We start from the raw sequence: 10522 nt of genomic DNA on the forward strand, positions 1-10522 counted from the left end.
AATAAAAACCACTACCCCACCCAAATGATAAAAATCTCCTGAATTCTCCGAGCCCGACATCTGCCTCCTCTTCCTCAGCCCTGAGCAAAGACTTGATTCCTCTGGGTTCCGGGAATGGCGGGCTCTGCCAGCCCCCACCTCACCAGACTAATAGCTTTTCCAGACCGACTCGGGCTTGGTGTTGGGGGACAGCCTCGCAGCCAACTCCTGGTCCCATTCATTCCTCTCGGGCCTCTTAAGGCCAGTCTCATTAGGGGCTGTCCCTCCTCTCTGCTTCTGGCTCCACTTCCCCCTTCCAGAGGGAGCAGGCAGTCAACCCTCGTGAAGCCTGCGGTGAAACCCAGACCCTCACCCGTCCCTCTGGGCTGCGCTTGGCAACGTGGACCCGGGCGCGAGGCGCGGGGTGAGGCTAGGGGCTGGGGGGTAGGGTTTGGCCGCCCGGCAGTCGTCCGGGCCGCCGGCTCAGGGCCGCTCACTTTAGGAGGAGCGGCTCCGCAGGCGCGGGACCCTCTTCGAGAGGCCGGTGGGAGCCCGGGCGCGGAGTGCGGGAGCCGGGCGTGCGGAGCGGCGCGGAGCGGCCGGGAAAAAGATGCCCCGGCGGAGGAGCGGCGAGGCCGGCCCGTTAGTCCCGAGGAGCCGGCAGCTCCCGAGCGCCGAGAGCCCGGCAACAGAAGTACCAAGAGGCAGGGAAGCCGGCCCGCGCTGACATGTAAACAGGGCTTCCATCTGGAGCAGCCCGCGCCCACAGACCCCCAGACACACTCACTCGCACCCCGATCCGCCTGCAACCAATCCACTTGCCCGCCCCTGGGCCCTCCCGGCAGCGGCCCGGGCTGCTGGCGGCTGCCCGCCCGCCCCCGCCGTCTTCGGCCTCGGGGGAGAGGAAGCCGGCCGCCGGGCGGGTGCCCAGCGCCGGGGCCGAGGTGCCCGGCTCGCCGGGTGGGAGTGGTGGCCCCGGAGGTCTCCGGCCCCCGGCTGCGATCGGCGCCCGGTTCCCCGGGTTTCACGCCGCCGCCGCCGCCCCCGCCCGCAGCCCGGCCGGCAGCGCGATGGGAGGGGGCCGGGCTCCGCTCCGGGCAAGGGGTGCGGGGGAGATCGCCCTCGGCGGGGAGCCCGGCGGCTCGCCCCCGCCTGCGAGACTCGCCACCCGAGCGCGGGAGGAGACGGCGCGAAGCCGGGGCGCGGAAGGAAGGGAGAGTGGCCACGTCTTCCGGGACCCCGGCGCCCCGCGCCCAGCCTGCCCGCCGCCTCGCCGCCCCGGCCGACCCCGGCGCTCCGCGCCCACCGCCCGGTCGCTTACCTTAATAGTCCCGTCCATTTGGCCAAGTCTGCAGCCGAGCCCCCCAATATTCCACACATTGACCCGGTTACAGCCTGACCTCGCAGCCCCTTCGGATTAGCCCGGCGCGGCCTCTCTGGCGCCCTGGGCCCTCCCTGCGTGCCCCCCGCGAGCGCCCTGCCCTCGCTCCCCTGTGCACGTTTGTTGTTGTAGCGGAGCGAAAAAGAGACAGTTAACCGGATGAAACTTTTTTTCAGCTAATTTTGGGAAGTGACTTCACTTTGCGAATGGGGAGGAAGTCCTATCTCTCTCTCTCTCTCTCTCTCTCTGTCTCTCGCTCTCCTCTCTCTTCTCTTCTCTCCCCTCTGCTCTCCCTCGTCTTCCCTCTCCCCCCCTCACACCCCCTCTTCCTCTCCTCCGCGGGTCCTGCTTTTCGCATCACACACACTATATAAATACACGCGGAGATGCCCAGATACATTCATGCGCTGCGCACACAGGATACTTGCTCCCGGGAGATAAGAGCGAGCGGGGAACAATGCCGGGGTCCACGCCCGGCGCCCGCGCCCTGATTCCCGCAGTCTGCACGCCTCCCCCCACACCTTCCCCCAAAGTCCAACACCGAACGCCTTTGGCCTCCTTCCTTTCCAGGGGCCGTTGGCGGAAGGTGGCCCTCCTGACTCATTCACTTGCCGTTTCTTCCCACAGATACGTTCATTAATGTTTTTTCCAGCCGGAGGCAAACTTTTTTGGGGGTGGGGGTGGGGGGAAGGCAGGGGGCGGGAGAGTTTACTCGGGCTGGGGACAACCTGGAGCCTACTGCCCGGGAAGATCCGGACGCGACCGAAGCCGACCAACCATTAGAAAGTGCATCCAATGGGAATTTTTCCACTCGGGCCCTCGGCTGCGGAGTCGCGCAGACTCCCGGAGCGGCTCACCCATCGACGCGGACTCGGGGCGGTTTCGGACGGACCCCGGCAGTCGGGGGCGTGGACTCGGCTCCCAGCGAGCTGTTAGCGGAGGGACGCACGCGGGGAGGAGCGCCTCGGCCCCTCCGCTCCTGGGGAGGTCCCGGCGCCCGCCGAGGGCCGGGACCTGCGGCACCCCAGGCCACTGCTCCGCGCCTTCTAGGGTCAACCCCCCGGCACATACCCCGACCCGATGGCCCAAGCCCTGGCACTCGGGTCAAAGCCGCCTGTGCAATGCCACCTTGGGCCCCAAGAAACCTACACTACGGCGAGACGATCCCTCCAGGCTGGCCGGCGGGTCTCCAAACACAGCAGGCAACATCCCCACACCGACCCAGACTTCTCCCGGGTGAGACCCCCGGGGCCGGGGCTCCAGACCATCATCCCCACCCCGCCGTGAGGCCAACCTCCCCTCGGCCCGCCTTGTCGGGCCCCGCCACCCGGAGACCTCCCGGGTCCCTCCGCAGTGCCGCCGCCCGCTCCAGTTGGCGCAGCGAGGGGACCCCCGGGCGCTCTCGGCCTGACTCGCTTCTCCCCGACCTCCTCCGAAACAAGTTACCTTGTCCACGCTCTCCAGACCACGCTTTGGACTTTCTCACTTTTATTTAAGAGTCCACCCGGAGAAAGAGGAAAAAAAAATCCAGAGGAGATCCGAGTCAATTGGAAAGAAAAATTTTCAAAAGGGTGTCCACAGCGGCGAAAAAGGTGACTTATTAATTCTTTATTTCTTCAGGAGCAGTTGAGCCCGAGAGCTCGCTGGCCTCCCTCCCTCCCCCCACCCCCCTCTCGAAATTAGTCTCATCAATTCAGCTCCAATTTTGGGTTCGAATACAGACACGGGTCTGAACGTGACCAGACCTGGAGTGGCGGATGCAGCTTGCCAGCGATTGTGACTCGGTGCGCGTATGGGGGAGAGGGGTGGGGGATGGGATGGGGGTGGGATGGGGGCCGGGCCGGCCCCCCCCCCACCTCCTGTCTGCTTCTCAATCCAGGGGTCTGTTCGGGGGCTCCCCTGGGACCGCCACATCTGGTTACCGCTAGCGGGGTCAGTCCCCCCCTTTGCCTGGGGCCACCAGTTCTGGAGTTCAATTAAAAGAAATCAGGCTTAACCCTTTCCTTCCCTCGGCCCCGATGCCCGCCCTCTTTCTCTCTTCCCTTCAGCGTTTCCACATGCTTTCCAGAGAGGAAAGAGGTTAAAGGGAAAGGAAGAATGAATTACATCCTTTCAAACCCCAAATTGTTTCCTTTTCAGCCCAGACTCTGCCGACCTTCAAACGACAACAAGGCTTTCAGGAGGGAGCGGGGAGACCGCTTCCCACACGGACCTGACCAGAAACCCGGCACCCCCGGGCCACATTCCCCCTCTTTCAGGCATAGAGAACTCCAGTCTACGGCCAGAGGCCCCCTTCCTGGTGCTGGGCAAACACTCAGGCCGTTAAAGGCCACTGCAGGCCAGCCAGCGTCTCCCCCTTCTACACCCGGTCTTCCTAGTACTTGAGAAGGCACCTCTGTGGCCAAACATTGGCCAGGTGTCTCTTCCCAACTCCTGTCCAGCCTGGCAAATAACAGATTGGCTTCACTGCTCCGATCAGTAAGTCACCCCAACATCTCTAGTACCCCCAACTCCTTTTAGCAGGAGCTGCCTCTCCCCTAGGGAGAACTCAATGTGGAACTAGATTAAAACGAGGACTTGCCCTCCTGCTTGAGCTGTGGAACTCAACAGCACTTTCTGTTTCTGCCTGTAAAACCAAAGCTTCTGGCAATTTCGTAATTTTGAAGATGGTGGGGAGGGGGAAGAGGCTGGCACTGGTACAGCTGTCACCCCTCAGTGACTCACTGACTGGCACTGGGGCCGTGGCTTTGAGTGTTTACCAGCCCCTCTGTCAGAAGCTCCTGTCCATTCACAAGGTCCTCCACCCAGAAAGAAGAGCCCCCCCAACTCTGAAGAGCCCTCTGAGGGAATCTGAGTCTCCCTGTGACCCGCACTGGCATGGCAGTGGGCAGGGCTGCCCACTTATGTAACTCTGGGTTTGATGTCCCACTCCACTGCTGCTGCTGCTTTTTTAAATCCTGAAGGGGGAAAAAAGCCCTAACCAAACACAACAGTAAACAAATCTGCCCTGTTTAATGTGGTTACCACCAGACATCTGGAAAGATGGTTTGATCCTGGCAGCTCACATTGTTTTCACGAGCAGCCAAAGAGAATATTTCGAATGTTTGCATTGAGACAAATTGATAGAGAGCCTGTGGTGAGGCGGCTACAGATGAAAACGGTCTTGGAGCTGGGGAGGGGGAATCCTTCCCCTTCTCTCTCCTCACCCCTCTTCTGCCCTCTCCCCTCCCCCTCCTCTCCCTTCTCCTGGCCCAGCTAGGGGCTTGTTACCCCAGCCCACGCATTTGCTCACACCCTCTTTCCTGGCTCACCAGAGACTGTCCTGCCTCTCCCTTTCCCAGACTGGGCAGGGCTGGTGACCAGGAGCTGATGCCCAGTACCATCCTGCCCACTCCACCAGCTCCGGCTGGCTTTCAAGTCAGGGGAAGCTCACAGCCAAGGGAGCCGAACCCACACTGAAAACAAAAGCTAGCAACCGGGGGTCGAGGTGGGGTGAGGGGGACCAACAAAAGAGCCCACCACACGTTTCTAAGTCTAAGGTCACTTGCAGAAAGCATGACCACGGGGGCGAATACTCAGGAAACCTTTGGACTTGGAGCATTTTCATTGCAACTGTGGTGGGGCGACTTGCCTCGCACCATCCGCACTTGACAATATTTTCAAAGATGCGGAAGTCCTGCTTCCCCCGGGAGGGGAGCGGCGGGGTGAAACGTGTCTTGGCTCGCTCAATGTCAGCCCTTTTGACCCGGTCAAGACTTTCCAGACGCGGCTTCCCGGGCTTCTTCGGTCCCAGCCCGGGTTGGGGGTGGGAGGACGCGACAACCGGAGCCGGGTCCCTGGGGTGCCTCCAGACCTCGGGGCCTCCGGTCACTTGAAACCCCGAAAGATGCCAGGCTTGGCAGGGCGTCTCGGGCGGGTCCTTCCCCTTTCGTCCTCCCTCCTCCCGGCCCCTCCGGCCCGGCGGCCTCGGCGGGTATTCGAGCTGGCAAGGGGGGTGGGGGAGGGCGCGCGGGGGAGGGATGGGCGAACGAGCGCCAAAACTCCAGACTGCACAACTGCAGCTTCAAGTGTCTGGCCCCTCGCTCGAGGCCATAATTAATTTGAGATTTATTTTTATTGGAGAACTCGAGTCTCGTCTGACCTTAGCCAAACAAGGCAGCTCGAGCCGCCCCTGGATGCGCTTGAATGCCGGGGAATATTTCTGCAGGAAGGCTCTGCAGGCGCGCCTGCTTTGAATTTGTTTCTCAGACTTCATCGACTCACAGATTGAAGGAAGATTTAGAGCCTCTGCTGGCCCGGCCCGCTCCCCACGCTCGTTCTTGCCTTAGCGCCAAGAGGGTTCAAAACGCTACGTGGGAGGCCGCGGCGGCGGGAGGGCCCGGGAGGGGGAGGGTCTCTGCGCCCCGAGCCCCTGGCGCTCCGGGGCCGGGTCCCCAGACCACGCGGCGTCGAGGAGGAAATCCCAAGGGAGTCCGAGACTGACCAGAGAGCGCAGGCTGACAAGAGGTGGAGACCAGCCAGGTGCCGGGACCCTCACCCGGTGGCGGCGCCTAGATGGGGGCTTTGGGGGAAGGGAGAATTCAGCCTTTCCAAATCTCCAGCCGCCCTGCCTCCCAGCCGCCCCAAACAGCATGCAAAGTACAGACCTGTGTCCTTGAAACGCCGTTTCAGGACCTGCCGGCCAGATGCTGCCCCTGGGCCGTGCCGTTGCGAACATTCTGGGGCTACCAGCCTCTTTTCGTCTGGCTGGGGGGAGTCTCCCCCAGAATGCAGCGTGGGCTGAACCAGCACGCTGGTTGGAGGGGGAGCGAGAGCAAGGAGTCTGGGAGACTCGTAAAGAGGGAAAGTGGGGGACCCTGCCAGTCTCGAGTGGGGCGGCGAGGGGTCTTCGGGGATGTGCTCCTGGCGCTGGGATTGACAAGTGCTTTGCCCAGTGCGGGCACCTCGCAAGGACGTGGTCAGGGTTCCTCCACTGGGTCTCCTGCCCCTCCCCGATACCTACAAGTGGAACGTCCTGGTTGAACATTGGCATTGGGAAACCCGGCTCCTTGGGTTTATATTCTAGCTCTGCACTTACCAGCTCTGTGGCCTTGGACAAGTTCCTTAACCTCTCTGTGCTTCAATGTCCTCATCTGTACGTTGGCTTTATAATAGGATCTACCTCAAAGGGCTGTTGTAAAGATGAAGTGAGTGTTTAGAACTCGCCTGGCAGTCAGCACAACTTTGCCCTTATTGTTTGTATCTTGGCTCTGCCCCTTGTAAGCTGGGTTACGTTAACCTCTCAATGCCTCAGTTTCTCATCTGCAAAATGGACCACCTCCGAGGGTTGCTATTAATATTAAATAAGTTAGTACAAATACAATGCTCTCCCTCTTTTCACCTTTCTCTTGCTCTTTCCAGCCTCAAACCCGCCCTACGCTCTCTCCTGCGCGGTCCTCCTTGAGCACTTGGAACCCAGATCGCTGCCCGGGTGGAGTGGGCACCCTTGGTTCCCCAGGGCCCGGCTCGTCTCCTGGCTCCTGGGGCCCGGGCGCCTGGACCTGCCGTGTTTGTCAATAATATCGGAGCCGAGTGCTGAGGCGGGATGGCCGGGGCTTGGCGGCCGGGGACTGTTTGTGCCCCTCTGGCAAATGGTAGGCGTAGGGAGCCTTCGGAACAGACCCAAGATTGTCACCGCCCCGCGGACCTCCCGACCTCATCAATGCACCTCTTTGTGCAACAATACAAACTTTGTGGCTGCCGAAAAATCCATTTTTTCCCCTTGAAAAGAGCTCCTGCGGCGAGCGGCTCCCCTGGCGGCCAGAGCTCGTAGACTGCCGCCCCTCTCGCCCTCCCCCAGCGGCTCCCTCCACTCGCCGGGGCCCCTTTGCTTCCTCTCTGACTCTTGGCCTGGGTCAGGCTCCCGGGCTCCCACTTGCCCCCCTGGGTCAGCCTTAAGGTTTTGGGTCCCCGGGTGTGTGCAGGCTCGGGGGTCCCAGTGGATGGGAGAGAGACTGCAGCTCCCCGCCCCGGGGCCCTTCGCAGCCCTCGGGGCAGAGCCGGGAGTGAGAGCCGGGTCAGCTGCGCCCCGCGTCCCGGGAGCGGTGGGGTGGGAGCGGTTACCGCGCCCATAACCCCTCAGGAAGCCTGGACGCCGCGAACCGAGCTCGCTGTAGTCTGTGTCTGCTCTGCCACCTCCTGGGGGCCATCCATCCACCCATCCGTTTACTGATCACCCATCCATTGATTCACTCGTTTTTCATTCATTCATCACTGATAGATTAAACACCCCTTCCCGGCCAAGCCTCCAAAACCTGGCTTCCCCAAAGGGACTATGGACTCCTTCAGACCACAGGCGGGGAAGATGCTACTTGGTGTCAACAGATTTCCCTTGAGAGAAACAGCAGGAGGGCTGGACGCAAAATTGACGCGCCCAGATAAGACCCGAGAGTCCCCACGCCGTCGAGGTGCCCGGTGCCCGCAGACGGTCACTCCGCCCGGCGTTCGCGGGTGCTGGACGCAGCGGAGGGGGCAGGAGGGAGGGGCGGGGGCCTCTCGGGGCGGGGTTTCGGGAAGGAGGGGGCGGAGCCGAGACCTAAGGAGGTGGGAGTTAGTTTGCCGAGCCGCAGCGGTCCTTCCTTTTCGGAGCTGGGGAAGGATCTGGGCTGCTACCCGGAAGGCGGGAGGTCGCGCTTGGGCTGCGAGGGTTCCTCGCCGCGGTCCCCACCCCGGGCAGCTCCGCACCTTCGGCCCGCCCCGCTGGCGGATTTTCATTAAACGTGTAACCCAGATGTCCTGGCCTCGGTTTGTTTACATTCTTGGGAACTGCTGTGGAAAAGGAAAAAAAAAAAAACAAAACCCAACCCCCTTCGATATACCTTCAAATACAGGAATCTGCGCTTTTGAGGGGCCGGTGGAGCCGAGGAAGGTGGGCTTGAGGACCGGGGGTGTCGAACCCGTAAGAGAAGCGCGTCGCGATCACTTGCCCGCACCCACACGCGCGCGCTCACACCCTCACACTCTTGTCCACACAGACCCCTGACTCGGGGAACCTGCTGTGCACGGCGCGGCGTGGGCGCACGACCCATCGGGACCGGACGCTGGCCCGCGGGTCCCGGTGCCGGCGTCTCGGCTTTCCTGCACGGCCCTCACCAGGCTCGCCCACCTCCATTCTCCCAAACAGAAGCGGCCAAGAGGCTTGGTCCTCAACCAGGGATTCCCGAGGGTCTGCGCCATCCTCATCCAGTCTAGCTAGTGGCCCCAGCTCCACACCCACCTGCTAAGAGCGCGGCCTGCTCCACCCGCCTCTTTTCACGCGGAAAGGGGGAAGGAACCCTAGGTCCGGGGAGAGGGTCGGGGGGTGCTGGGGGGGGGTCATTACCTGTTTAAAGACGCTGTCATGTCTTACCTTGACGTAAGACGACGTGTCGGGGACTGTCTGAAACATCCTGGGTGGGTGAGGAAGGGTCGGGAAGGCCCAAGAACCAACCTGGGTGGGAGAAACCTCAGTCACCCTCGAGCGGAGCAAGGGTGAGATGGTGGGGGGCAGAGTGAAGTGGGAGAGCAAAAGAGAGACGACAGGAGGGCTGGGAGGCTCCGATCCACCTGGACCAGTGAGGGAGGGTGGGGTGCAGGTACCCTCACCCTTCCTGCGCCTCTATCCCCCAGGCTTCAGGCCAAGGGGTGGTGGTGAGAGGCAGCTCACACCGTTGGGTCTCTTTCCTACAGTCCTGTAACCTTCTATCGGCAACCGGAGATGCCCGTCTCCCCCAGGGCCTGCGTAGTTTCATACCTGGGGATGCAGGGGTGGGGATATGGGTGCGCCCTTGCCAGAGAAGAGAAGGTGGCCAGGATAGAGGTAGGTCTCCTCAGCTTTGCAGCCCGAGGCCCCAGGAAACAGATATACACAGAGTTGCCCACGCTGGGGCCCTCGGGGCACAGACCTTCTGCCTGACTCCCCTACCCCCCACCCCAGGGCTTCACTAGCGTCCAGCTGTCTCCCTCTTCCCTGCTGGGGGACCGCTTAGAAGGGCCCCTGGCTCAAGGTTCTGGAGGTCTATGGAGGCCCCTTTCCCAGAGCGCACCCCTCACCGCCACCGCTTCTGGAAGAAATGGAGTTTCCCCAGCAGAGACAAAGACAATGAATGAGGCGGCCTCATTTCTAGTGGCAGGGGAGGTGGGGTCTGAAGTTTGAATATTTGGACTGGAGGACTCAAAAACTACCCTAGGAGGCCAGGTGCCTCTGCGTGAGTCTCTCCCCGCCTGGCCAAGTCTGGCGGCTGTCTCTCTCCTCTTCCTTCCCTTCCTTCTCTTAAACCATCTCTAACGTGGCAGGGCGCAGCTTCTACAGCAGCCAATGTGTTTCTGATAAAACGCTTTTCTCCCCACTAACGAATTCCAGCTTTTTGGCTCCCGAAGCCACAACAGACACACAAGTTCAGGGACCAGGTACGTTTCTCCAGGCTCCTAGATTCCCATTCACTGTTCTCCCCTGGTGCCCTTGCCCTAGAGTCTCCCCATTTTCTTTGAAAGTTGGAGTGAAATTTGCAAGAAGAGTGAGCAGGAGGGAAAAAAGGACAGAAAAGAAAGCCTGGGAGAGAATGAGAGAAGGAGCCCCAGAAAGCCTCCAGGCTGCACCTAAAGCAGGCAGCTGTGACCCTGCATCGCCCCCAGAGATCCCTCGCAAACGAACACCCACCTCAGACACCCCTTCCTGCTCCGCCAGCAGGAGCTGGATTCCAGCAGCTCCAGGGCGTTCAAGCTCTTGGTGTGAATCCTCTGCCCCCAGACTCCTGATCCTTGGCAGAACGGAATTAAACCTGCTGGCTGCCCAGAGCCAACGTTTGCCTTTCTTTCCAGCGTATCCAGACAGGCAGCCTCAGCTCCTGCACATCCTCGGGGGCTGCAGGAACCACTCAAGTCCGTGCGTCCTGCAGATTTCCTCCCCGCCGCCTCTCTCCAGCGTTCTCCGTCCCACTCCCTCTTCCTCTCTCTTTTCCGTCTCTTAATTTGATTTCCGTTTTCTTATCAATATTTCAACTGCTGTCTGATGAATTGTTCTAATACGCAGCCACCCATCTGCCCCCAGCTGCTTTTCCAGAAGCCTCCCTGTGTTACTAGGAAATGTCAAGGATCACCAGAAACCACCATGTATCATAAATGTAAAGACACACAACCGAGTCA

General features: G+C 61.2%; 1 protein-coding gene and 2 long non-coding RNA genes across 6 annotated transcripts in view; 1 reads left to right on the top strand and 2 right to left on the bottom strand.

Moving 5' to 3' along the window:
• FLI1 (Fli-1 proto-oncogene, ETS transcription factor) overlaps positions 1 to 10299 on the bottom strand; it is a 120938-nt gene extending 110639 nt beyond the window's left edge. Inside the window, exons 1-2 of one of the 4 annotated variants that reach the window (XM_059930063.1) lie at positions 10038 to 10299; positions 8748 to 8828 (exon numbers count right to left, since the gene is read on the bottom strand). In XM_059930063.1, coding sequence (XP_059786046.1) covers positions 8748 to 8786 — 39 coding nt within the window. In that variant the 5' untranslated portion in view covers positions 8787 to 8828; positions 10038 to 10299. Of the gene's footprint in view, positions 1 to 1300; positions 1659 to 2806; positions 3136 to 8720; positions 8829 to 10037 lie in introns of those variants that run through there. The other 3 variants (XM_059930061.1, XM_059930065.1, XM_059930064.1) reach the window with 3 other exon arrangements.
• Positions 2083 to 3967, top strand: LOC132370290 (uncharacterized). Its single transcript, XR_009504537.1, has 2 exons — positions 2083 to 2952; positions 3500 to 3967. It is a non-coding gene; the product is annotated as an uncharacterized LOC132370290 (long non-coding RNA).
• Positions 5431 to 6883, bottom strand: LOC132370291 (uncharacterized). Its single transcript, XR_009504538.1, has 3 exons — positions 6438 to 6883; positions 6007 to 6358; positions 5431 to 5921 (listed from the first exon to the last, which is right to left on the bottom strand). It is a non-coding gene; the product is annotated as an uncharacterized LOC132370291 (long non-coding RNA).
• Positions 10300 to 10522: the final 223 nt, after the last annotated feature.

Source organism: Balaenoptera ricei, chromosome 8 (assembly GCF_028023285.1).
Source record: "Balaenoptera ricei isolate mBalRic1 chromosome 8, mBalRic1.hap2, whole genome shotgun sequence".
Lineage (NCBI taxonomy): Eukaryota > Metazoa > Chordata > Mammalia > Artiodactyla > Balaenopteridae > Balaenoptera > Balaenoptera ricei.